Source organism: Prunus avium, chromosome 3 (assembly GCF_965620075.1).
Source record: "Prunus avium chromosome 3, drPruAviu1.hap1.1, whole genome shotgun sequence".
NCBI lineage: Eukaryota > Viridiplantae > Streptophyta > Magnoliopsida > Rosales > Rosaceae > Prunus > Prunus avium.
In genome coordinates this window covers 29,277,093-29,304,713 of record NC_142286.1, presented here as the reverse complement: position 1 = coordinate 29,304,713, position 27,621 = coordinate 29,277,093, and the positions used below count along the sequence as shown (strand labels likewise).

The 27,621-nt window shown below is 37.0% G+C and overlaps 3 protein-coding genes across 5 annotated transcripts; 2 read left to right on the top strand and 1 right to left on the bottom strand.

The window, feature by feature from the left end:
- The first annotated feature begins 306 nt into the window (after positions 1–306).
- KAN (Homeodomain-like superfamily protein) lies at positions 307–6,638 on the top strand. Of its 2 annotated transcripts, none has more exons than XM_021956270.2 (6): positions 307–1,812; positions 1,957–2,033; positions 2,598–2,643; positions 2,987–3,164; positions 5,748–5,841; positions 6,034–6,638. In XM_021956270.2, the coding sequence occupies exons 1-6, from the start codon at positions 999–1,001 to the stop codon at positions 6,148–6,150; spliced, it is 1,326 nt and encodes a 441-aa protein (XP_021811962.1). In that variant the 5' UTR covers positions 307–998; the 3' UTR covers positions 6,151–6,638. The 2 variants fall into 2 exon arrangements, with proteins under 2 accessions (XP_021811962.1, XP_021811960.1); XM_021956268.2 differs by having other exon boundaries at positions 5,745–5,841.
- A 156-nt stretch (positions 6,639–6,794) lies between these two features.
- On the bottom strand, positions 6,795–11,828 carry LOC110755105 (voltage-dependent L-type calcium channel subunit). Its single transcript, XM_021956271.2, has 3 exons — positions 11,360–11,828; positions 7,863–8,100; positions 6,795–7,268 (listed from the first exon to the last, which is right to left on the bottom strand). The coding sequence occupies exons 1-3, from the start codon at positions 11,705–11,707 to the stop codon at positions 7,141–7,143; spliced, it is 714 nt and encodes a 237-aa protein (XP_021811963.1). The 5' UTR covers positions 11,708–11,828; the 3' UTR covers positions 6,795–7,140.
- Positions 11,829–13,057: 1,229 nt separating this feature from the next.
- Positions 13,058–18,763, top strand: LOC110755117 (transcription factor MYB1). Of its 2 annotated transcripts, none has more exons than XM_088251031.1 (3): positions 13,058–13,304; positions 13,954–14,167; positions 18,068–18,763. In XM_088251031.1, exons 1-3 carry the CDS (start codon positions 13,184–13,186, stop codon positions 18,552–18,554), a joined length of 822 nt encoding a protein of 273 aa, XP_088107157.1. In that variant the 5' UTR covers positions 13,058–13,183; the 3' UTR covers positions 18,555–18,763. The 2 variants fall into 2 exon arrangements, with proteins under 2 accessions (XP_088107157.1, XP_021811974.2); XM_021956282.2 differs by having other exon boundaries at positions 13,084–13,304; positions 14,038–14,167.
- The last annotated feature ends 8,858 nt before the right edge of the window (positions 18,764–27,621 follow it).

Genomic DNA, 27,621 nt, shown 5'->3' with positions numbered 1-27,621 from the left:
TGCGATGTGTACATATGGAAGCAAACAAAAAACCCTTTGTGGGTCTCTCACTCACTCATAAGGTCAATGGGTCTATCTTTTTAAATGTTATCATATCACACACAAAATTTCAGAATCTCACGAGAATTTGGAAAACCCAGGGACAGAATTCTATAGTATAATTTATATGTACGTCCAATACGTAGCCAATTTAAGCTAGAAATGAAAGTTGAAACCCATTATTTATATATTCTATTGACTGTACAGAAGAAACATATATATAATAAAAAAATAATTTAGAGAGAGAAAAGCGAGAGGAGCGAAGAGGGTGGGGGAAAAGGAATCAGAGAAGAGGGTGTCTTTCTCTCTCTAACATTTTTTATCCCGTCGTCTCCGGAGAAGGGAAATCCAAAGTGACCATATTTTTTGGTGCATTTGATGGGTTTTGACCACAGAGAGAGAGAGAGAGAGACCTTGTGCTCTTCTTTTCTTCTTCTTCTTAGTGTCATTTTCCAAGATATACTCTCGAGGATAACCAAACCCAAATCCTACAACTCATGACTTTCTCTCTTTCTCTCTCCCTCTTTTTCTCTCCATGACTTTTCTTTCTCTCTCTCTCTCTCTCTCTCTCTCTCTCTCTCTCTCTCTCTCTCTCTCGTGAGCATGTCTGTTTGTTCCAGAAGATTGCTGTCTTTCTTTGCTTTAGCTCAATATCCCTTTTAAGTTCCACCTGCACTTAATTTGCTCTTCTTCAAAGCACACACACAGCACAAAGCTTTGTTCTTCTTTGATAGCTTAGCTTTCTACATATTTTTCGGAAAAAAAGAAGCAAATCTCCCTCAAATATCTTGAAACTCGAAAGAAAGAAGAAACCCACTTGCCAATATCACCTTCAACTTTTTTTCTTTTTATTTCTTTTCTTCAACTTTCTTCATTCACAAGTTGGATTGAGCAGGGAAACAAAAAGCAGAAAAGAAAAGAGAGCCACTATTTGTTTTGGTAAAGTAGTGAATTAGAAAATGCCCTTGGAAGGGATTTTCATTGAACCCTCTTCAACAACTACTTCTCCACTTCCCGATCTTTCCCTTCACATTAGTCCTCCAAACACTTCCTCCTCCTCTTCATCAATTTTCAATACCACTTCCAGTGAACCCCAAATCTCCACCACTAATTCCCAAGCACACACCGAGCTCTCTCTAGGTCGATGCTTCACCGGTGGAGCTCATGAAGAACCACCACAAAACCCTTATCATCATCATCAACAACAAAGTCTTCCTCTTTACCGTTCTAGCAATCACCTAAGTCACATAAACAATGGCGTTTCGCTACTTGATGTGTCATCATCGGAGGGTTTGAGGCCGATTAAAGGGATTCCGGTCTATCAAAACCGTCCATTCCCTTTTTTGCCGACGGAAAATATGATTCCAAGAGATCATCCCAAGGATTCCAAGATGTGCTTCTACCAAAGGCCTCCGCCTTCCTATAATCTTCCTTCTTTGCCTTCTGCCTCATGCTCCTCAAATACGCCGTCTACGCCTTATTTTGGAGGAGGCTTGGATCCTATGTCAAGGTTTAATGGGTTCTCATCAATGGATCCCTTCAAATCCAACAACCAGTTGCACCACCACCATCATCTTCATCATCTTCATCACAATCAGTATGGAATTGGAGGAGTTGGACCAATTTCTGAGGCTTCCCATCATGGTATCATGAGATCGAGGTTTTTGCCGAAGCTACCGACAAAACGAAGCATGAGAGCTCCGAGAATGCGGTGGACAAGCACTCTCCATGCTAGATTTGTTCATGCTGTTGAGCTTCTTGGTGGCCATGAAAGTAATAAATTAATCAAACCCTTTTTCTTTTGCAATTTTTTTTTTCATTTTTGCAAAATTCCCCTTTCTCCTCCTCCTCCTCCTCCTCTTTTTTTTGTTCTTAATTTCATTTCTGTTTCTTAATTTTTTGATTCTTTTGATTTAGGAGCTACTCCAAAGTCAGTTCTTGAGCTCATGGATGTCAAGGATCTCACACTAGCTCATGTCAAAAGCCATTTGCAGGTAGGTACTCAAGCTCTCTCTCTCTCTCTCTCTCTCTCTCTCTCTCTCTCACACACACACATATGTTCATGTGGGGCGGTGTTGCTCTATTACACGGGGCACAGTTACCAATGGGGAGCTGTGAATGAACGAATTAAAGAGTAGTGAGCCATAATATTGAGTCTGTCTGAAACTTCTGGATTAGACTGACTTCTCTCTGCTTTCAGAGAAAGATAAAATTTTAAACAAAGAAGCAAATTTAAAAGATCCAAGTCTAAAACTAAAATACATAATAACAGACAAAAGTAGTCATCATTTCCCAATAATAAAGCTTCTTCTTAATTACTTCCTTATCCAACATCAACCTCGTGATTATTGTTTCGTCCTCCATTGTTATTATTTAATGATGAAAACCAAGAAAATCCCAGAAGCCCACGGAGAGAGAGAGAGAGAGAGAGAGAGATCTGAACTAATATAATGAGAATATCTATTTATATAATTTTTGTGTGTGTGTTTTAGGCTTTGAATTAATATTTTATTCTCCCTTAGCTTTCATTATTTTAATTATGGCGAATGAGTTTGCAGATGTATCGAACTGTTAAGACCACTGACAAGCCTGCAGCTTCTTCAGGTAATTCGTATTGCTAACTTTTTATTTTTCTGTTTAGCAGCCTTAACTTTTTCTTACCTACCCTTCACATTAATGTTTTACCGCACGCATTTGCAAAATCTTTTACTTTACCTGTGGTTTTTTGTTTTTCAATTGTAACTAAACCCTATCATATAGGTATATCATAGATATAAGGTACATCTGCTACAGTCAAACATTTGACCATAAAGGCCTTGTACATGCATCCATACATTATACATACATCATGTCATGTCATGTCATGTCATGTCATGATGATATACATAGTGATGTGGTTCATTATTACATGCATGAATTTTTTATTTTGAATTTTTGTTGTTTAAAGGGCAATCAGACGGATCTGGTGAGGACGACATTCTCTCTCCAATTGGCAGTGCCACTGATCTTCATGGCCTGCGCAGTCCTCATCAATTTCCAGACCAACGTGGACCGTCCGATCGGTCCTCGGGGCAGCCAGACCTCGACTACACTTCCAGCACCACTCTTTGGAGTAACTCTTCAAGGTAGAGTACTCATCTCTCTCTCTCTCTCTCTCTCTCTCTCTCTCTCTCTCTCTCTAGAGTCATGTATGATGCCATGAACTTAAGTTATATGAGTATAGAAGTATTATAATGCTTCCTCTTTTCTGCTTTTGCATGGTACCGCATTGCTTAGAAATGCAAAACCACGTCCACCATTTTTTAAAGAATAAAAGGGTTCCCAGGCCAAGCAGCTTTTACTTTCTTTTCTCTGCTTGGTTTTCCTCTTTCTTCGTCTTTTCTCTTCTTCAAGATTTTCTTTACAAATAATAATGGAACTAATATATTTTCGTTTTTATTTATTTATATCCCTGCTCACATGATGAGATCTGTGGAGAGTTGATGCGTTTTAAAGAAAAAGTAGCAAACACAATCAGAATCGTTAACTGGAATAAGAGAAAGCAACCATATATACTTACACTTTTTCTTTTTATTGACAAGTATTATAACTTGGAATTTGAACTGTTTTTCGTACTAATATCAAACTCTAGTTCTTATTCTCTCCACGAGGACATTACATATGTGACCAAAAAGGTCATTCTTCTTGCTCCCCTTTTGCCAAAGCTCGAATAACAATATGTTAATTTAATTATCGTACACGACCCTCTTGTTTATATACCACTCATGTCATGTCATTTAGCTTTTCTCTTTTGATTAAGAATTAAGCTATAGACTAAACCAACATTATGCATGTCAGGTAATTACTATTAAGAGAGTAGAGAGAGAAATATGTGGCCTAGTTACTATATTATCCTTAATTATTAAATTACTTTACTATCAAAGGATACAAATGTCAATTCACCCTCTTTCGTTGATAAATGGAAATGCCTAAATGGAGGGAAGGGAAATTCCTGTAACTTGACATGGGAATGTACGAAAAGAAGTTTACCTGTGGCAGTCTCTCCCGCACAAGTTCAGGCATACTAACTCCCCTTGTTCAACAAGTGAAAGCTAAGTTGGATCAATTGCGTGTGGTTTTCTGAAGAAGCCGTACGTAGAGGTTTTGGATGATTTCCATGCAGATTGTAGTCGTAGCCTTGTGTCTCTTGTGGTGTGAAACCTAACTTTTGGAAGTTTTCTCAATAGGCTTATGTGATGTTTCTTGCCATAACCCTATGTTAGGTCAACCCCTAAATAGGATAGTTAATGGTTTAATGTTTTAATTTGTAATCTTCTTCTTTGGTTAGTGGATACATCATTGCACATGGGAGTAGCTCAACCTGGGATAAACCACGTAAATCTTATGTTTATCTGGTTGAGCTCGCGAGTTTAGTGTTTTGTTTTTGTTTGCCATTGTTTATTAGTGTCATCTTCAAGGTAGGGAATTTTGTAGTAGAACAGGACTTACCTAACCTTACCTACATTTATTGTATACCAACGGGATGGGGAATCAAACACAAAACCTCGATGCAATCATCAAATATGTATTCTGTCATCAAATCCTCCTATTCTCCCTCTTGTTAGTCCATGTGTAGCTAGACCTATTGAATACCATATAAGAAAACATGATTTCCAGCTCACTAGGGCTTGAACCTTTTTTCTCAGTTAATCACGGACTACATTTTCACTGCTATAAAGGAGCAAATAGAAGTTATCCAAACTAAAATCCGTGGGAGTGGTTTTGGGTCACATTATTAAGAATTCAACAATTGGTCCCTATTAGGTTGCTAGAGGCTTTTCATAGATAGTCGTGAAGAAAGAACCTCCCAATAATGTTTTTAATTGATGTTCTTATAGATAGAACATCAACAGAAGCTCCAGAATCTTTGCAGCTCAGAACTAAGTGGAAAACAACTTTGGGAGTTTTTTGGAATTATTTGGAGAAGGTTCCTACCGATTTTGCGCATGAAAACGAGAAGAAAAAGAGGATGATTGGGTGATGTTGTCAAGCCTACGAATGTCAAGAGTATGCTCGAACATGCAAAGAGAGTTCTGTTACATGTTCATGCATGTCGACGAGTGCTCAAGCGTCTATACTTTTGAGTTCCCTTTTTCGTTTGTGATGTGTTTTTCAGTCCTGCGATTGGTTCCTATTTCCTTATAACGTATACTTTTTCTCCCCCACGCTCTACTTTTTATCTCTTAACTTCTCTCTCATCCAAACAACTTCCCTCCATCACCACATTGCATAGCTTAGCATGTGTGGAGGTTTCTAGTATATATAATCGGTTCATCAAATCTTTGCAGTGTATATCTTTGAATTGATAAAATCTTCTATCTGGTTTATACGAAACGAACTACGAACAAGAAGAAGATAAACATCTATCTTTAAATGGAAGTGGCTTATGTTATGTTTTAGAAGAGTACATCTTCTAAACAAACTGGAGGTCATGGTGGTCTTTTCATAAACTTTATTAAGTCCCTAAATTCCTTGGTTAAACATGCACATTAGAAGCATTTTTTTCAACATGCAACATCTTAACCATCACAAATGTGATCAGAATCTATTTTAGGATCTCTACATTCATTCGATTTGTTCTATACGTTTATCGTTTGTGTTTCTGCAACTGGAGAAGTTATTTGGATTTGGTGCTAAAGTTGTTCTCTCCATGAAATTAATCTCAGTAGTAGAGAGGCGTTTCCGCATACTAGTTCTCATGACATGGACGGGCTAACACCAGTATCTTCCCAATTGCAGAAAATATCTGGCCATCAAATTCAGGTACTAATTCAATGTTTTTTCAATTATTTATTCATACTCATTTGATGAACAGATTATAAATATTGAATTTTGATGAGAAAAAAGAAGAAGTAATTTGTGATGTGAAATGAATTTAATGCATTTGTTTGGGTATAATTTGCAATGTAATTATGGCATTCATTAATTTGGTAAATCGAACCGAATTTCTTACAGGAATGTGATTCAACAACTCAACTTAAGAGCTATTTGGGATCTAATTTTGAGACCAGAAACCCAAGCTTGGAGTTCACGTTAGGCAGACCGGACTGGAATGGCAAACCACATGACTGATTCAATCTCTACCTCTTCATTGTTTATTTGCTCTCTTGGGAACAGAAGAGTGTTTGGTTTATTTGAGTGGATAGAAATTCTTTTTAGGGTTGTTGTGAGTGGCTGGCTATATACATAGCTGCAGTTTGATTAGTCCTTTAACTGGGAGACACGGGAAGAGATGAGAAAGAAAAGAAAGATGTAGAGGGGAAGAAAATTCACATAACAATGGTGGGTTAGTTCACCTCCTCAATTGCATATATCCCAGACCATCCATGTCATACTCAAGACTAGTGGGAATTTTCTGGGTGAGAACCTGGTGAACCCGGCTTCGGTTGCGTATAAGCATGTCATTGTAAGTTGGAGAGGAAGATCATGATTTTTGTGTTTGATAAATGAGAGTTTACAACATCATACTTGTAAAAGTTGGCAATGGGGTTGTCATTAAAAAAAATGAACAGAGTATGTATTTCCTCAAAGTTTGACCTTTGTCTTTTTTGTTGCCCAAATTCTTGTCTTTCCAAGATTTTCTTAATCCATGGCATTGACAATGAACAATAATTGGATAAAAACCAACATTTAAAAGCAGTGAGAATAGATAACATTTGGATCTGAAACCCTATGCTCCTGACAAAGACTCAACCTGAAAAGAAAAAAAGAGAAGAAAAAGAAGAAAGGATGCAGCATTTAGACTGAGTTGAATATACAGGACATATGTCTATGTTCTGTGTATTATTTAAGATCTGCAACACAAATATAATACAAAGGAGGGTGATATATGGTATTATTTAGTAATCTTATATGGACAAGAAAAGGGGCAAACTTAGAGTACCTATACAATACGTGTAGGAAGTCCTGCCTGGCCTATCCTTCGTAATAGAACCCAACAAATATGCTTCAAAGCACAGACAAGAAACGCCATCTAGAACAAAACTCTCATAGATCTCAAGAAGGTTCCTCAAACCAGTAGGTACATGGCTTTTTCTCCCACTTTACCCTTCAATCGGAAGACTACTTGTGAGCATGCCTACCATAAGAGTAAGCTGAAATCGCTGAACCAGTCACGCTAAATGATTGCTTAGCAAGGCCCAGACTTTTCTTTGCTGCCAGCCACACGATCCAAAAGAATCCAATCCAGCCTAATTAGGAAAAAAGAAATATGATAAGATCCTTGGTTTGATGAGAATTCGAATAAGATTCCACTCAAAAATATAGATCCTGCAACACCCATCAATGAACTGGTAGTATACAAGTCATGAAATTGATCACAAAGCCTGGGAAATCGGGCACCAAGTGCAGCTATATGCAAATAATGTAGAATACAGAGAATCAAGTGGCCAAAGTGAACTAAGGTCAGTAGCTTGGTCTTTCTCGAGTAGGTAAACTAATTGTTTGTCTGCAGATGCAGATGCAGATGCAATATTGTTATATATAATGAGAGAGAGAGGATACCTGATTGGCAAGGTCATACATGTGACCATTGGCCACACAATTAAAGAAGACTGATGGAACCCGTGAAGCCTTACACCTTAACCTTGGTTGAAGTGGCGTTAATTTTTTAATGGAGGTTGTTTTTATAAACTAATTACTTGCTTTCTTATTTAAATTAGCAGGTATTTTAATTTTAATGGGCCTAAAGTTTAGAATCCGACCATCATTATAGCGGTAAGAACTGGGAAAAATAAATAAATAGAAATGGGACAAGTAATGGTCATATGGTCACGATGTTCTACCTGTAGTTATCAGAACAGCTGCAATCGCAGAAATTGTGGTGGCGGATATGACAAAAACAGCTACTGATAATGCTCCAATATATATAGCTGTTACACAGGCAAAGAAAAGGGCCAAGAATCCTCCAGCAGCTGCCAAAGACAATAGAAGAGAGATGATTATTGCATTGAGAGTCGCTGCCAGGAAGAAAAGCATGAAGACCAGGAGGCCTGCCAAGGAAATAAAAGTAATGGTGCCAACCTGCAGAAAAAGACTCAGTTATTAACTCAAGTGTCTAAATGAAATTATCTGTGTTAATATCAAAGGATATCAATAGTCTAGTTGAAAAACTAGATTGGTTTCAAATCAAACTAACTAAAAAAATCCAAGAACAATAGGACAAAGCAGTTGAGGAAGAGTGCATAGTCTTTTGTGATTAATTATTATTCAATGAAGCATATTAAAACTGTATAACAACATCAATACGAAACAGATGGATAATATGCGTGACATGAAATGCCTTAGATCCATAATACAGAAAATTGCACCCAAAGGACATCTTCATGTAAACAAACGTGTTTCTCAACATATTCCAAACGATAAAAAGATAACAGAAGACAGAGAGCTTTCTGATGACGGAAATAGATTTATCATTCATGAACATAACTGCTCTGCAGGCTCCCAGTACAACAGAGGTACAAGGGAAGCTAACTGCCAGCACAGCTAACAGAGAAAACACCCTTTACAACTGTAACTAAAACTAACACAGCTAATACAAACGAGGCATTGATCAAGTGTTACAACTGCGCTGTGAACTCTTTTGTCCATCATGGCTCCTCAAATTGATGGCAAGGAAGCTACCATCCGTTTCCCTTAAGAGGAACTCTAGCAGAAGCCAAAGCTTTGGGAAATATCCCACTAAGTTGATCTTGACTGGACATATACTGAACACGGGAGATCCTTGCAGGTAACTTTTCCCCCAAGTATTGACACCTGTTTTAGTTCTTCCAATTTCTTTTTCTACAACGCATTCTTCCAATTGCTTTTATTCTTCATCTACTCGACCTGATGTTTATTCTGATTCTTCTAAGTCCTCAGCTCATTCTAATGTTACCTGCAGTTCCTATGGCAGATTAGCCAGCTGTTTGATCCTTAGGATCTGATTTTGCAACTTCAGCCCCTGTGATTCGCATTGATTTACCACCTTTCAATAAAAATCATGTACAGACAAGATTGAAATCTAGTATCTCCAAGAAAAAGGTTTTTGTAAGATTGAAATCTAGTATCTCAAAAAAATAATAATAATAATAATAAAATAAAAAAAATAAATTTGTAGCTTCTTAAGCAGCAACTTCAACTATACAATGATTGCTAATTACTGAACCTACTTATCCTGCGGATGTTCCATCCCCCTACAGCAGAGGAATTTAAATCCCTTCAGAAAAGGGAATTGGTGGTTGGTTCCTCTTCCACCCAATAGATATGTGGCGGTTTGTAAAAGGGTTTACAGAGTTAAGTATAATGCAGATGGGAGTGTTCCTCGTTGCAAGGCTAGCCTTGTAACCAGGATATCGAGAAGAGGCTGGGATTGGCTTTCAACAGAATGAATCAGTGCTGGAGATCATACATCACTATGCACCAGAAAGAACGGTGTAACAGATGTGGGTTTTGAAGCTGAAATAGGAAGTCTGGAAAACAGACATGTTACCTAACAAACAGTATGTACAGACAGAACTACAGTGACTAGAAACCTTATTACAAGAGAGAAGACTACAATTAAACAATATGCTATAAAGACTGGAATCGAAGAATGTCCAAGCCTATAATGCCAGACTTGATGATCTATTCTTTGCTCAAGAAAAGCAGTAGTAGGAGAGGTGATCTATAAAGTGCAATGCTGGGAAGCCAGAATTGAATACAATTCATTCCTACTCTGGCCTGTGTATAAGACTTTCCCCGATATTCTGTCTTGAAAATAAAATATATAAGCATAAAATTAAAAGCAGCTATTGCTATCATGGCAAAAATGACGAACAGATAAAAGCATTGAAGCATGGAAGGAACTTTAAGCATATTATCTGGAGCATGCATGAAGTTGTCAAAGACATTGACCAATATGAGTAACGGAAGGTGCTGTCCATTGACAATTGCAACTGTGTCATCACCATCATATTTAATGCTACAGATTAGATGGATAAGATTATAGATGATTTGTTCCAGTCAACCAGTAATTAGCAGCAGGACATTGGCTAGAATAAGAAGTAGTCATTGCAGCCAAGTAAGGAGGTTGCCTTTTGCCCTGATCTTTTCTTTTAGATAATAAACATACTTTGACAAATGAAAAAGAACAATAAAATACACAGGACAAGTTGTTCACCTAACTATACTACTCAACTACAAACACAAACCAGAGTTAAACATCATAATATTACATGACAACAGACAAAGCATGAACTAAATAAATACAGCAACACTCCAATCATAAAATATATCCTAGAACTAACTATACTTAAACTCTGAGGATATCGACACCCAAAGGGGAGCCCAAAAACAAACTCTATCACACACAAAAGATCCACCTCCTCATCCCATGCTCCTTCAAATACCCTTCTATCCCTTCCATCCACGCCGCCACCAAAAAGAATGCCATCCCAACACAACTACCTAAGGAACTATATCTTACAAATCAATAAGACAGTCAGAGAGAAACTTCCAGAACTTTTGAGAAAGTGAGAGAAAAGGTCTGCTTCTGATATGGAGGGCACAAAGCTCAGATACCATGGAAAGCAATACTAGACAGAAAATGCTCTTGAATGCAAGAGATTTCTCATTCAGAAACACAGCTGCTCTGCAGCTACTAAGTACAGCTGAGGTACTAAGGCAGCTAACTGCCAGCTTAGCTAACAGAATACGACTGTAACTAAAATTAACTCAGCTAATACAATTGAGCAAATCAGGGGTAACAACTGTGCTGTGGACTCCGTTGTCTATCAACGACATGGAGGAACTTGCCACCCCCCTTACTCTATTTTGGCGAATGCATAGTCAAAATATGCATTGGAGGATGAAAACATTTATAGGTACGAAACAGTAGCACATTTGTTGTGGCTAAGTATCTGATCGTCGTAAATTTTGTAATTTTTTAAAGCCGGATTTATAATAGAACTGAATCAATGTATACAAAAATTCTAAAATGCTAGTGCTTCTAACCGACTCAATTTAATCATCAAAACCATAAAAATAAAAAAACTAGGAAAACAAATTTAATTTAATCATGAAATCGACCATCAAGATCAAAATTTACTAATAAAACAAATTTAATTTAATCACCAAAGCGAACATCAAGATCCATAAACCATACCAAACACGCTCCGATCATATGCCGATAAAACAAACAAATGTAACTTCAAGAGGTAAAAAGATTGTTGCTTTTTTTTTTTACTGCTAAATTGCAATGTCCAAGTAGTGAAAGCACAGGGTACAACTAGTTCAAAAGCAAGGTGCTGAAAAATCAACTCACAGAGATGACGAGGAGCGCGCGGAGAGGACTACCCCTGCGAGTCCAGAGGAGAACGTTCCGCCCAGAGTTTTTAGAAGCTTCGCGAAGCAGCGGACCGTTCTCGGCAAGAAAGTTTTTGATCCGGCGGAACAGCGGAGCAGCAGCGCCGGCACTGGTGGATCCGGGGAAGAAAACGGCATCAATCAGACGGTGGAAAAGGCCGAAGAGAGTCTCCTCCCGGTGGGTCGCTTTGATGTTGATCTTTCCGTCGTCGGTGACGTCGACGTCGACTGCGCCGTCGTCAGTGACGTCGAATGCGCCTTCGTCGGTGACGTCGACTGCGCCGTTGGTTCCGTACGGCTCCGCCATTGTCAGTACAGAGGACTGAACTGAAGCAATCTGAGTAAATTGATTTTGGCAATTTGCGGTTTTGGTCGTTGGATTTTTCTTTCTGCTGATGCTCAGGTAGTTGACTGAGGGAAAGTTTTAAGGCCAAACGATGGATTTGAGATTTTTTTTTTTTTTTTTTTTTTTTTTTTTTGAAAAGACATAACTACCCATTTTCTGAAGCTAGAGGAACATATACCTGACGAGGGCACGCACGTAATATCGAGGGGCATGGCCCATGCAACAGTAACTACGGGCTACATAATGTCGTGGCATCACTAAAGCCGAAGGAAAAATCAATCAAAATAAAAGCCAAGGTAAAAAAACAGGGCTTCTTCATTTGAACGGTAAGGTGGAACGAACCGATTGGTAAGTATGTTCCACTACAATCAATGAGGTTTAGAATGTGTCAGAAAGCTTGCAAATATTAAGATCCGTCTAGTAACGTTTTCAAAAGTCGTTTCAGCATAATGATTTTCAAAAATGAGAACAAGAAATCAATTTGCATTTTCAAAATTTAAGAATGTGTATGGTAATCAACCCTGAATAATCCTCTTTCTAAGCCAAAATTTGTATAGTTTGTTTTGTTATTTTTGAAAACATCTCGTATATTACATAGATTTTACTTCCACTGAATGCTTAGGTTAATGACGGAGTTAGGATTTCGCAGTAGAGGGATCTCGGGGTCCCTTGATAAAAATTTATTTAATGGCTCAAGCGCTAACTGGTTAATTAGTTATACAACATTAACTACTCATTTTGACCCACTTCATATTATCATTTCAAATTGTTTAATAACATATCCACTCATTACAATCATATAATTATTCTGAATTTCAAATTTAAAAACGATTGAAGATTAATCTCATCATCTACACTATTCAGACTAAAAAAAATACCAAAAATGTTCATAAATTCCAAAGTCAAACAAAAGAGGAAGAGCATCACGCAAAAAACAAGCTACAAGGCACAAGATGAAAGCAAAAGCACAAAAGGCAACAGGAACTAAAAGCCAAAGAGGCTACTGTAACGCTCCCCCAACGTGGGCAAGCATAGAAAATCCACGTAAGAGAGATGGTGAGGTGTTGTGTCTAAATGTTGCTCTAAATGAAGAACATCAATTGTCGACCGAATCTGCGTTTTGATCTTCTTAGAGTCCAAAGATATGTGTGTGCTAACTAGTTACACGATGCTGCATTCATATTCTTAGATTTTGCTTTGAATTTTATTCCGTTCAAAGTTAATTAATTTTCAATGATTCGTATACGGTTTCTACACCCAAGTTTGTCGTTACTGATCTGACTCTGCGATCGTTTTAAACTTGTTACTTTTTGCTTCTGTGGATATGAGACATGCACGTCACTGCCCTGAAATTGCAAGGTTGAGTTTGGTGCTCTCCGGACCTTTATATAGGAACTAGCAGGCACAAGATAAACTAGCTGCTAACATAACAAGAAGATGGAGGGAAATAACTTGGATGTGAGAAAAGGAGCTTGGACTAAGGAGGAAGATGGTCTTCTGAAGCAGTGCATTGAGAATCATGGAGAAGGAAAGTGGCACCAAGTTCCTTACAAAGCAGGTATTAATGTAAATGTAACTCAAAGAGAGCTATATGATATAGATGGTTAATATATGGCTAGAGCTTAAGAGCATGTCCACCCATGAAGGCTAAGACAAGGCTAAGGCAAGGCAAGGGCTGCCACTATTCACATGAATAGTGCCAGCCTTGCCTTAGTTGGTTCCACTCTTGGAAGGCTAGGGCAAGGGCAAATACTATTTATATGAGATATGAATAGATGAATTTGTATAGAGTTTTTGGTGTGGGAAATAAAGAATATGCCTAGGTATTTATTTAAAAAAATTCTGGAATTTTTGGTATTTTTTTTCCAATTTTTTTCAAATTTTTTTGGTTGCTGACGTCATTATAACGTCAGCATTGCATCATCCTGCCCAGGCAGCAGCTCGGGCTGAATTTGCCTGTGGGCTTGCCTGGGCTTGTGGGACCCAGCTCTTGCTCGGGCTGGATTTCCTGCGCTGGAGGGGGAAATGGGCTGGCGGGGGGCCTTTTGCCCAGGCAGGGCTCCTACGCTGGAGGTGCTCTAATAGGCAGTGAAGCCTTAAGTAAATTAGTGATGTTTACGAGGTCTTAAACTTCTCTATTTATTGCCAGGCTCAGTATTCACTAGTGCTCCTATATTACTCACTATTTATGTTGTCTACGTGTTTAGCTCAAATGATATTACTCGTGAGTCGAAAGGTGCTGAGAGACTTATCCGACATCGGGAATTTTTTTGCATTATGCATGGATGCAGGGTTGAAGAGGTGCAGGAAGAGCTGTAGACTAAGGTGGTTGAACTATTTGAAGCCAAATATCAAGAGAGGAGAGTTTGCAGAGGATGAAGTAGATCTAATAGTTAGGCTTCACAAGCTTTTAGGAAACAGGTACCAATAAATAGGTGTCTCTTTCCTCGTCATTATTGTATTCTTTCTTGTCCTTCATTAATTGACTTTATTATTCTGTTCATCACATACATATATATATTTATGCTTTTGTAGTTGGCTGAACAAAATCATACACACGAAAAAAAAAAAACAAAGAAGCTATAAACACACACAAATGCACTCAAGCGCTAACCAGTTAGTAAAATACACACATGTGCCACAATTGCCTAGAAGCTAGGATTTCATGTGTGTGGGGGCCTCTTACAAATTATAAAGAATCAAAAATTCGAACTCATAATACATACGAAAAATAGTGTATATATATCACATATGTCAAGAATTATATTGCTTATTGGTTGTAATCATAATTGTCCTCGACAAAGCGATAGACAAATACAATCTAAGCAAGAAAAATTGCAAGAGATAGACAAAGAGTAGTGATTTAGCAAATATCTTTAAAGCTTTTTCCCCCATTAAACCCAATAGAAAGAAAAAAAAAATCAAAATTTCACAAATTAAAAAAAACCCTTAGGTCCCTTCATGCATTCATATCATACATGAAAATATATTTTATGTAAAAATATTGACTAAGTATGAAAAATGGTTTTTCGGAATAATCATTTTCTCAAGATAATTTTTGGTGGCTTTTAATCCTTACACATCAAATAAGAAAACTTGATTTTATGGGATTTTGGTATGAAGTATATATTGATTTAATGAGCCATCATTTTTACCGTAAATCGTATTTTACACTAAAATCGATTTTTCATATTTTGATTTGGTGGGAATTTGATTTCTAGTATTTTTATTTGAATTCAAATAGGGGGTACTTCCTTATTTACATTGTAAACTTAAGTAAATGAAGTAATATAAAAATAAATTAAAGTAAAAGGACAAAGACATTTACTTTAATAATTTTACATTCAACCTAAATTTAAAATAAATAAAAATAACACGTTTCGATCTCTATCATTATGTCTCGCTCTCGGCCGGCAACTCTTCATCTTCAACCAAAATTTTTTTCCTCTTCTTCCCAATGCCAACCCCTTCTTCTCAACTCCACCATCTTCTACTCAACCCCACGATCTTCATCTTCTTCTCAATGCCAACATCTTCTTAGACCAAGCTTTATTTTTCATGTGGAAAGTGGGATTACTCGGCAAACCGACCCATCGGTTAACCACCTTGGTCGTTTCCCCACCTCATGGTTAAGTGCTCAATTCCTATTTTCGGCAAGCTGACAGCTTCGGCTAGGTGCTCGGGTTGGGCTCAAAATTGACCCAACCCAACCAAGGCCCAAACCTAACTGAAACATCTAAAGTTTTTCATTTTGACACAAAACCTTAGTTTTGGATAGGGGTGTAAATTGGATTGGAAAATCCGATTCCGGTCAGAATATTTTCAAAAAAATCCGACTCCGATATCCGAAAATGCCGAATTCAATATTTCCAATAAATGCCGAAAATTCTGAAATTCCGAACCCATTTTGATCCAATTTTTCCAATTTTTCTTCAGAAAATTCCGAGTTTCTAATTATATATTGCATTTTTTTTTAGTGTATAGATCTTATATATGTTTCATTTCTTATTTGTTATATTTTAGTACCCCTCTTACAAATATTCATATATACTAACATAGGCTTGGCCAAAAAGAAAATACTAAACATAGTAGTATATAACTTTAAAACTATATATTTTTGGCAAATGTGCTTGTTTGAATATAACAAAAATGCATAAGTGTGCTTGTTATATGCAAACGTACTACATATGTGGTAAATGTAGAGAGTACCATACTATTTCATTTTGTATTCTATGTCTATATGTATTTTTAAAAATTTTAAACTATCTTCATTTAAAGTTTAAACTTTCAGTTATAAAATTATTTTATACATGAAACACCACGTACGTATAAGATAAGTATATTCATTGGAGCTTGACAATCATAGCATTCCAATTGTCTAGAGCAAAACTAACATATTGAATGCAAGTTTAACACTCTTTACACACAACATGTAAGCACAAACTACTTTGATTTAGAATGAACAAATAGTACAGATTGTTGTGTATATATATAGGAGGTTTTCAATGGTTAAGATTACATTTAAAATAGATTATTAGTTTTTAAAAATAATTAATACGCATTGAAAATATCAAAAGACTTCCAACTTTTTATATTTTTTAAAATTATCTCTCCCCTCTCCTCACCCAACCAGAACCTTAACATAATATACCAAAATTTAGACTAAACTAGATTTCCTTCTTGTTTTTTCGAAAATATATTTCCTTTGTCAAGTATTTCCTTTTACTTTTTGTCCTACATGCAATGCAATATAATAAATACATTTCACTGACCCCAAGGCTCCCACCCTGTCAGTATTTTCATCAAGAACCCTGACCTGTCCCAACCAAATTAGTCCAACCACCCACCATGGTCCATCGTAGAGCATGGTCTGTGACCTCAATTCCGGCAATAAGGACCAATCTTTGAGCCCAAACCCCACAATGTTTTTTCCAATTTTGATTGAAAGTTTGAAACTTTTGAAAACAACCAAATGGGTCTAGTTGAATTACTTGTCAATGTCCTAGCTGGGCTACTTGTGAAACCCCTAGTTGGGCTTTAAGTTGAGATTTTTTAAATCTCTAAATAGCTGGGCTTCTTATTATACCCTTAAAGTTGGGCTTCTTATGAAACCCCTAGTTTGGCATTAAAATATCTTAACCGTTTCTTTTTGTATGTCGAGTAAGAATTTGAAAATTCAGAATTGGAAAGTTCCGAATTTTCCGAATTTCGGAAGTCTATATTGAATTCTGAAGGGTTTTGGATTGGAATTGTAATGGTTTATTTCCGATCCGATCCGGCTGAAAAACAGCCTTAGTTTTGGAGATTACAATAAAGGCACCAAGCAGTTTCAAATATTTGTTTTCTCACAAACCCCTTTAATTTAAAATGGCTAATGTAAGATTAGATTGTGCATACACCCCTGAGGTCTAATTTTTAAGGTTCATTTTGTCCTTTGAAGAAGTTTAATGACATCAACAATTGATGGATGCAAAATTAACAAAACAAATTGAAACCTCAACAAGTGTTTGTGTAATTTAAAAAAACTTGGGGGCTTTTTTGAAAACCCAAAAAATTGTAAGGGATGTTAGTGTAATTAAGTTAACATTTAATTTCAATCATTTTTCCTATTATGTGCTTATTTCAATTAAAATGCGCATCCTCCCTAGATCTGTCTCGCAATGTAGTTCAATGACTGGAGCCGTTTGGTTTTGGTTATCCTTCAAGGCTCATCCATGCACAAAGTTATTCAGATCGAAATTTGTTGAGTCATCTAAAATGTGCAAAAAACACAGTTCATTAGATAAAATGAAATTGAAAATGTTGATAATTAGCGACTACAATATCCAATTTAGCTTATTTTTTGCATACAAACCCTTGAAGGATAACCTCGAACTTGAATGATTCCTATCATCAAAAAGGGAATATTCTAAAGTATTCTAATTTATAGGGAGGGAAATCGAACTTAGGATCTCGAGTGCAAAGATAGATGCTCTTAATCACTTGAGCTACGAGCCCTTTCCACACACCACTTTTTATTAATAATGATATCAATGTACAAAATAAGTTATATGGCTCAAATAAAGTAAAATTATGACCTTTTTTCTAATTGTTTTTCACACCTCTGTCAATGATTCCTTGATTCTTGAAAACCAAGCATGACATTCTTCTTCTTTACTGAAAGTAACAAAGTACTCATTCACGTCTCCCATCATGGACTGTAAGATAACTTAGTGAACTTGATGGACCATTTATGAAAATAACTTAGCTTTAAAAACTCTTAGAAGCAGAAATTTTATCATACGAATGTATTTATTTTCTCATGTTAATTATGTGTTGAAGGTGGTCATTGATTGCTGGAAGACTTCCAGGAAGGACATCGAATGGTGTGAAAAATTATTGGAACACCCGACTGCGGACGAATTCTCTGGTGAAAAGGACTACAAAAGAAAAATCCCAAGAAACAATAAAGACCATGGTAATAAGGCCTCAACCACGAAGTTTCACCAAAAGTTCAAATTGTTTGAGTTTTAAAGAACCAATGTTGGACCATACTCAACTAGAAGAAAATTTTAGTACGCCATCACAAACATCACCATCAACAAGGATTGGAAATGATTGGTGGGATACCTTTTTAGATGACAATGATGCTCTTGAAACAGCTACAAGTTCTGGTCCTGAGTTAGATGAAGAACTGCTCACAAGTTTTTGGGTTGATGATGATATGCCACAATCGACAAGAACGTGCATCAATTTTTCCGAAGAAGAACTGAGTAGAGGTGATTTCTCTTTTAACTTGGACCTTTGGAATCATTCAAAAGAAGAATAAAGTAGTTCTTAAGTAGTCTTCCTAGTAGCAATTATTTAGCAACTGTTTTTTATTTGTCTATTATTGTTCAAGTCTTTGTAATGTCGCTCCATCGTCCCTTTTCCTTTTGTCTTCATGTTTGATGACTACTTTGCATTGTAACATCTAGCTTGCGTACTACTAGTTTTTATTTGTTGGTATTTTTTTTTAGTACAAAAGATTGAGCACTACTAGTTTTTATTTTTAGGGGTTTCGAACCTGTACCCACATGAGTGGTGGTGGAAGAGCTCAACCAACTGAGCTATACCCCACTGACCATTTTATAGGTGTTAATTTAATATTATTGTATGATTATAAAAAATAATGATAAATTCGTCCAAAAAAGAAATTAAAGATAAATATGAAAGCTCCACAACTTACTGTACATAAGCAAATTCATTACCAATTAAAATGTTGACTCAAAATTCAACATACAACTTTTCTCTCTCCCCTATGAGAGTCTACCTCTCCTCTTTGAAAGTCTTCCATCTCTTTTGTAAATAAGTTCGGAAAAGTTTGATTCAAAAACATACTTGAAGGAAGTTGAGGTTCTACCCAAAATCAATTGGCAATGGGGAAGTAGCCCAACTACTTATAAGTCTTTCCAAGGTTTTCCAACTTTCCAATGTGGGACATTACCACCTTCACATTCTCACATGCCCCTGCACGTGTGGCGACATTTCAAGATAGAGAAATCCAAAAAACTCAACTATTTGACATTTTTGACAAGCAATTAGATAATGAAAACCTAGCCTAGTCTGATCATAAATTAAAAAATTAAAACTAGCATAATCAAAACCAAACTAATACAGTAAGGAAGAAAACTATAAAAATCCAGTAATAAACTCACAACGCCATAGATAGAAAATTACATCGATTACTTGCAGAATCAACATTTCAACACAAAGAAAAAAACTAAAAAATTCAAAAAAAGTCTCAAATCTAAAGAAAAAAAATTACATACCTCTACATCAATGCAAGCTATAATCCTAAAGCCCAACGGACACGTGCTCCACATCACCCAATATGTGGTGTCCACGTGTTAGGCTTAAAAATTAGCCACACGTTTGAGGGCGTGTGAGAATGTGAATGTAAGAAACCTAGTAAAGGCTTATAAGGAGTTGGGCTACTCTCCCCATTGCCAATTGATTTTGGGATGGAACCTCAACTTCCTTCATGGTATCAGAGCCAAGTTGCCCACATGTGAAAGCCTAACGGCCACACGTGCTCCACGTCACCCAATATGTTTTGTCCACATGTTAGGCTTGAAAATTCACCACACATGAAGGGGCGTGTGAGAATGTGAAGGTAAAAATGTACCACCTTGGGAAATTCAAAAACCTAGCAATGGCTTATAAGGAGTTGGGCTACTCCCCCCATTGCCAATTTGTTTTGGTGTGGAACCTCAACTTCCTTCAAATCCGCCTTCAAAAACCTAAAAAAACTCCAAAACCTTCAACAAAACGATCACACACTAAAAGAACCTCAACTCTTACAAGAAATTGAACATAGAGAGAGAGACTTGAAAAGAGGTTGAGTGAGTACAGAGGAAGTTATTGAGAGAGAAAAAGACAGAAGCAAAAGTAAAAGAAAGGAGATGGTGTTGTTGAATGTTTGTTTTTCTGAGTAGCTATGTGAAATCGATAGAAGAAATAGAGAAGATGGGAACAATGCTCAAAGCGTGACATGTAAAACATATACGAGAAGCAAACTGAATGAAACACACATTTTTGTCAAAATACACCACTTTTTGGTCAATGGGGGTAAAACTATATGTTCACTTACTGTTTGTGCATAAATTAAAGGCTTATTTACTGTAGCACCCTCTGAAACTTCGGTCAAATCTCACTTAACCCCCCTAAAGTTAAAATGACCCACTTAACCCCCTTGATCGTGGTTTTGTGTTCCACTTTCCCCCCCACCATTAACGCCATCCAAAACTTTGTTAAATATGATGACGTGGCATGAGCTTTTTGGTAATTTCATCCATATGTCCCCTTTTAAAATAATTTAATTTTTTTTTATAAGAGCCTAAATTAAAATAAAAAATTAAAGCCAGTAGCCACCATCTTCTCCACATTGCACCACCACTCCATCAACAAGCCCAACCGCACTAGCCCACCCCAAATTCAAGCCCTATCACCATCGCAATCCAATCTCAACCATCGACGCCCAACTTCAAGAACAAGCAAGAATCAAGAGGCATATAATCCAGATCTACCGCCCATCAATCTCTCTTTTGTTTTACTTTTCTTCACAACCTCTCAATCTCCTCTTTTGGACTATGGTGAGGGGGCCTACGTTGTTGAGTTGTGGGGATGGGTCACTTGTGGTGGGAAAAAGAGATGAAGAGGAAGGGATGGTGCTGCCCCTTCTCCCCTATTCCGCACTCCCTTCCCCTTAATTGACATGCTAATCTCCTAAAAGGAGATAGCATACATATGAGGTTTTTTGCTTTTGGTTTCTGGGTATTCATGGGTTTTGATCTATTTGTTGTGTGGCGAATTGGTTGTGTATTGGGGTATGGGCTGTGAATGATTGGATCTAGTGGGGGGATGGTGGTTGCCAAGTTTGTAAGGGAAGTGTGCCAGATCAATGTGTGCTGGGGTGTGGTCTACTATGGGCGGGTTGAGGGTGGGGATGAAGTTCAACTTCAGGATGATGTGGGCAGCTTGGGAAAGATTAGGGGAGATGGTGGCTCTAGGGATGAAGGTCGAGGCTGTGATGCCATTTTTTTTTTTCCGTACTAATACTTTAATTTTTAAAATTTTTGTTTCTCTTTTCTTTTGGATTTTTGAATTTGTATTATTGTGGCTTTTACCATATTGATCCTGCCATGTCAGCTTTTTTGATGGTCTTTTGGATGACATTAACAGTGGGGGGAAAGTGGAACACAAAACCACAGTCAAGGGGGTTAAGTGGGTCATTTTAACTTTGGGAGGGTTAAGTGAGATTTGACCAAAGTTTCAAGGGGTGCTACAGTAAATAAGCCTAAATTAAAATAAGAGAACAATATTACTCGATATGCATGTCTTGTTATTTTTGGTTTCAATATTATGTCTATATCTTCATTTTGACAAAGTGAATGACAACCCAATGAAATCTTAAACAAAGAAATGGAGAGATACAGGGTAATGCACAAGAAGAATATCATAGTAGTCAAGGGCCTGGAGCACAAGAAGTAGAGACATTGATGAACAACCTTGTTGCAAGTTTAATTCACGCATCTTCTTAGACAATTTTTTTTATATGCATTTATTTAAGCCTTTCAATGTTTTTCTATTGCTACAATTTTAACATGACGGATTTGTGAAAAAATATTAATTACTTATTCAATTTGAAGGATGGTTTATGAATCTACTATTGTTGTGATATCTATTTCTTTTTGTTGGAATTTCTTCAATACATAATTATGTTTTTCAAAGTCGGTTATATTTGGTGCTAGAAAATAATTGATATATTTTGTTTGAAATTTATTTTTCTTTAAGCAAAGATTAATATATTTTTCTAGGGGGAAAAGTATAAAAGCACTTTAAAGTATTATTTTTTACCAAACAGATTAGTAAAAAGCACTTTCAACATCACGTCCATTTTAGTCATTATAAACAATTATAGCACTTTTAGAGTAAAATTTACAAAACACTCTGATACTGCTTCTATACTCATAGCACTTTTAAAATTACAGTTTACCAAACGTTTAAGTGCTTTACTTTACAATTGTTTCTTCTTAAAGCACAACATAAGCATTTTTATTTTTATTTTTTTTTAAAGTGACAACAATCCCAAATTAGGCCTAAGTGATATGATAAGGGCATTTTATTGCATATTTGTTATCTCTAATCTATAGTTGTTAGTGCCTTAGTTTATTCTATTTGAACTAATTAAATTATTTTTCACAAAATGTGAAGTAAACAAAAAGTTTGCTAAAAATTGAATTACATTCTATTTGAACTAATTAAATTATTTTTCACAAAATGTGAAGTAAATAAAAAGTTTGCTAAAAATTGAATTACAAAGCCAAAATTGGCTAAGGTGAAAACTAATTAATATGTTGCCCATGTTGTCTTCGCAGTCGTCAAAGAAAAGGAATTGCTTGGGGACTTAAAACTGAAGAAGCAAATAAATCTTTTTGGAGCACTTAATCGGTTTCCAGTGGAAATACGACATTTTGGTGGAATTTATGTGCAAGGCCAATTGGAGAGTGAAGCTAAGAGCTTGAAGATACCTCTGTAATTCTTATAGAATTTTTGGAGCAGCCAATCAAAGCAGTATTTCAAGACAAAGCAGTTTAAGGTGAAATTCGTAAGCATCTGCATTATTGGACCAAAAAGGATATTTGAAGGCCTTTCTGATTTTTCCTTGAGATGGGCTACATATGGTTTGAAAGATAACATATAGAGCTTCAAGTTTCATATTTTAGCAGAATTATTGAGAGAAAGAACGAGCTCAAAATGTGCCTAAAAGCAAAGCGCAGTGCATTCACTGTCAAACTAGGCCAGCAATTGTGCAGTCAAGGAATATCAATCGTTTCGATGGCTTTTATTGAGAATTGGCAAAAGGGCTCATAGGAAAGATCATTTTCGGGGCTTCAATTTAGTGTGGTCCAAGTCTTCATTTGGAGTTGGGAAGCCCAAGTTGTGATGCACACAAGGTTACTTGGTCATGCATGAGCTATGCATGCTTTATGCTTGTTAATGGATGATTTGATTCATCCATTTGCCCTTGAAGTGCTGCACCAAGAAGAATAAAGAATGAGAAATGGAATTTTGGGTTAAGTATTTGAGTTAAAAAAGATTAATGGCTTGTTGTTGTTGAGAATGTTGGGCTATAAATAGAGAAGTTCCCCAAGCTTTCAAAAAAAAAAAAAAAGCGCCATACATAGAAAAAAGCCATACACCAAATAGAGTTAGAGTACAGAAGAGACCCTGGGGAGCCAAGAGGCAAGGATCCAGGGGCATCTACCATTTTAGTTTTTCTTTTTTTAGTTTTCGTGTTGTCTTTAGTTTTATCTAGTTTATTAGTGATTATCAACTCTTGTAGACCCTGTCCTCCGACATCACCACTTCTACACCTTTGAAATCAGGCACTCTTGATGATAAATTGTTAATCATACAACCCCGACTAACCTCCATTGCCCAACTAGACTTGAGCAAATCTGTAGCTTCATTCTGTTGCGCCGGCTCCTTAACAATGAGATTGCTTGCCTGCTTTTCCTTGGTATAGAGCACCTCCTTAGTAGAATTTTCTGCTCCACTTAGAATTGTAACCCTCAAAAGTTGATAAATTTTGTTAGGTTAAATCTTCCCCCTCATAACCACAATCGAACCTTTTGTGACTAAGAGTTTCCCTTCTTTGGCATTGTACGATTACCATTCTATATCTAAAAAACCATGAGAAATAAGATTCCTTCTTAGTGTTGATACATTTCTTTCCTCACTAAGGCTCCTAACACCACCATCTTGTATCTTGATCTTCATTGTTCCCATACCCAAAACATCACAAATTATTTTGTCTCCCAACAGAATCTTGCTACCCTTCTTTTCTTTATAGGTATCAAATACACTTCTATTTGAACAAACATGATAAGAGCATCCGGAATCTAAAATCCAAACTGAAGTAGAACTTTTACCCGAAAAATTTGCCACGACTTTCCCTTTACGCTCCTCATCCGTAACTGTCAAAAGTTCATTATTGGCTGCACTTGAACTTTCGGCATTCATCATCTTGGTTTGCTTCTCCTTCCATACCAAACAATTTTGTTTCCAATGGTCTGTGGACCTTGAATTTAGGATTCCTTCCATTGCCTTTCTTACCTTTTTGCTTGCTTGAACGACCCCGCTCTTCGGTCCTTATTACTGCACCCTCACCTTGAGAGCTATCCCTTGAACTTTGAGCCAACCTGTGATGCGTTAAGTCTTGTACCACTTCCTCCAAATTGAGAGTACTTATGTCGATCATCAACATCGTCCAAAAGTGTTAATAGGACGAAGGTAAAGATGCCAACAACATCAGCGCCTCATCCTCTGTGCTATAAACCACATCCACCTTTTGCAAGTCCACAATACACCTACTAAAAGTTCTAAGATGCTCCATGAGATTTCCAGCCTCCTCCATCCAAAAATTTAGGAGCTCTTCCTTCATGAAGTGTTTGTTTGATAGCAATCTCGCCACAAACATCCGTTTGAGCTTTTCCCGTGTTTGCTTTACGATGTCATCCATTACCTTGATGGACCCCCTAGCCAACTCGTCGGGCACGTCCCTCTCCTCTATTGTCATGGTTTTCGACCTTTTTGCCTCGCCTACCAAGATAATTGTTGGACCTTGCTGGGCTATGGCATGATTCATTCTCCTTTGCAATAGCGTGAAATTCTCCTTTCTTGTGAATGTCTTCACCTCGAGCTTCATGCTAGCCACTTGTGGTTTCTTTGTTTGAGAGCTTTCTCACACCGCCTTCTTATCGCCCTCCATCGTCAACACACTGCCACTCTTAAATCCGTAAGAGAACTCGGGCATAATCTAATACCTGCCGCAACCGCCGCTCTGATACCACTTGTAAAGCAAACCCCTTTGAGAATAAAGCACACACATCACGAAGAGAGTAAAACAAACACACAAGAACATAAAGATTTATAGAGATTCGGCCTTGTGCCTATATCCTCTTGGTGATCCACCCGAGAAATTGTTGCATTCCTAAAAGGACACAAATTAATGTGCAAACAACCAATTAAAAATACCCGCAAGTGCACGAATCTATCGAAGTAAAGATTATGTAAGTACGGGGTCGATCCCACGAAGAACTTGTCGGCTTCCTATAAGTTCTAGTTTGAGTACGTAAAGAATACTAATTTAACACACCACAAATGCACAAATGCAAATTGGAAACTAAAAATGAGTAAAGAAATGTAAAAGAAATGAAACTACACAAGAAACAAAAGAAAAACAGAAACAGCACTTTCTATCACCCTTTTATCACCTATTTATCACCTGTGAACAGTGCCATGAACAGTGCCATGAACAGTGCGACCGGTCGTGAACAGTGACGACCGGTCGTTTTTGGACAGATTCATGTGCGACCGGTCGTCTGAACAGTAACGACCGGTCGTTTTTGGGCAGATTCGTTTCTCTGTTTTTCCAGTTTCGACCTCTGTCCAGTGTTTTGCCTATAACTTTCCAACCGTTTATCCAAATTTCACGTTCTTTATACGGTTGGATTCAGCACAGAAAATGAAAGAACACAACGCGGACCAAAAGTCCAAAACAGTTACGAAATTAAACAGAATTCAGTAAACAAGACACACAATGTAACAAACACACAACTCACACACACATTGGGGGGGGGGGGTTTGGTTTGGTTCAAGTGACCTATTTTCTATTGCATGAAAGTAAATGGACTTTGAATTTAAATGAGAATGGCAGAGATGAATTATCAAAATGTGAAAGTACCAAGTAACAAACACTAGGGTTTCGGAATCCACCCTAAACAATTCTACCCAAGTTCATGAATACTCAAGTGATGAACTCTAAACGTGTTGATGAAAATGTTCGCAATCAAGACCATGGGTCGTGGCTCAAGACGCATTGATTCTCTCTAATATACGTAAAGTGCATGGTTCGTGCTACAATACTTGTGCCCTCCCCATAACCGAACCTAGGTATGGTTCGTACTTCGATTCAATTACAAGGAGAACCCATTAAGTTCAAAGAGAATATGAACATCAAAAGAATCCTAATAGCATGGTGTTTACATTAGGTATTCAAGAAACCAATTCACATGGATGGTTCTTACTCCATCCATTTATTGCTTAGGAAAACATGAAGATACACATAATCCCAACAATCTCAAGAAGCATGCTTTCAAAGATGGCCAACCAAGGAAAAACACACATCAAGGATAGATTAATTTGGTGAATTGGAATTCATCAACAATATCTAGAAATTCATACACTCAAGTATCAAAACAATAAGGTAATCATGTTTAGGGCTTCAACCTAAGCCCTAGCTATGGAGTTTAGTTGCTCATACTTATTCCAAATACAAATTCGAAATATAACTAGAAAGAAGTTACATATTTTGTGAACATGGGAGCTCAAGGTCTTCAATGGTGGAAATCTCTTCCACTTCTTGCTTTGTTGCCCTTGTCTTCCTCCTTGAGCTCCCTAGCTCCAAGCTTCATCTCCAGCTCCAAAATCTCTGCAAAATTATGGAATGATTCTGATTGCAATGGCTGATGCTCTTTGCACTCCTCTCTCCTCCTTTCCAGCTTTTCCAAAATATCTTTTAATATAAAACAATTACTTTTGTTAAAGCCTTAAGCCTTGTCTCCTTGCCATGATGGGCTCTTTTGTTATTGTCTTCACCAAGATACTCTTTGTTTCAGATAATATCTCTCAACCAAAGTAATTTCTTGTTACCAAGTGTTATGGTAACAAGAAGAATCAAGATAACATTATGGAGGTAAAAAACTGGCCTACTTCGGATTTCCAGAGCTGCTGTAACATATAGGATCAGTTGGATAGGCTAAACTTGTCCAATGGAGTTCAAATTTGGATATGTTGTAGTTAACATCCATTGGAACAAGTTTCATGAAGATCTTCACCTCATCCGAGCATTGGAGCATGCTGATCCAAGGCCAAGAAGTTGACCTACGAAAATGAACAAAAACAGAATTTATAACCAATAATGCACTTTTAGCTCATTTTCATTCTAACCAAGGTAAAATCTAAGAAAACACAAAAAGGAAGTAAAAAGCTATAAAATGTCAAGAACTAACTCAAAATAATAGGTGAATAACATGAAAAATCATGTGTAAAAATGAACCGAACAGAAATTCACTAGTATGTAAGAACAACTTTTGTTACAATTTTGAATCCCCTTAGCTCTCACAAGAACTCTAGCTCTATTTTCTCTCACCCTTGCTTAAACCCTTGATGCCCTTGTAAATACCCTAGAATTCCCTCTTGATATCTCTTGTGTGTCTCTCTTAACATTTACCCTAGCCCTAAAAGTCCTATTATTTATAATCCATAGATCTTTAGCTACAAGTTAACTA

Coding starts and splice junctions, on each gene's coding strand:
- KAN (XM_021956268.2), top strand. CDS start 999: ATGCCCTTGGAAGGGATTTTCATTGAACCCTCTTCAACAACTACTTCT. Junction 2,034..2,597: donor ATGTCAAAAGCCATTTGCAG/GTAGGTACTCAA, acceptor ATGAGTTTGCAG/ATGTATCGAACTGTTAAGAC. Junction 2,644..2,986: donor CAAGCCTGCAGCTTCTTCAG/GTAATTCGTATT, acceptor TGTTGTTTAAAG/GGCAATCAGACGGATCTGGT.
- LOC110755105 (XM_021956271.2), bottom strand. CDS start 11,707: ATGGCGGAGCCGTACGGAACCAACGGCGCAGTCGACGTCACCGACGAA. Junction 8,101..11,359: donor GCGCGCTCCTCGTCATCTCT/GTGAGTTGATTT, acceptor CTTTTTCTGCAG/GTTGGCACCATTACTTTTAT. Junction 7,269..7,862: donor AGCTGTTCTGATAACTACAG/GTAGAACATCGT, acceptor TTTCCTAATTAG/GCTGGATTGGATTCTTTTGG.
- LOC110755117 (XM_088251031.1), top strand. CDS start 13,184: ATGGAGGGAAATAACTTGGATGTGAGAAAAGGAGCTTGGACTAAGGAG. Junction 13,305..13,953: donor CCAAGTTCCTTACAAAGCAG/GTATTAATGTAA, acceptor CTACGTGTTTAG/CTCAAATGATATTACTCGTG. Junction 14,168..18,067: donor CACAAGCTTTTAGGAAACAG/GTACCAATAAAT, acceptor TATGTGTTGAAG/GTGGTCATTGATTGCTGGAA.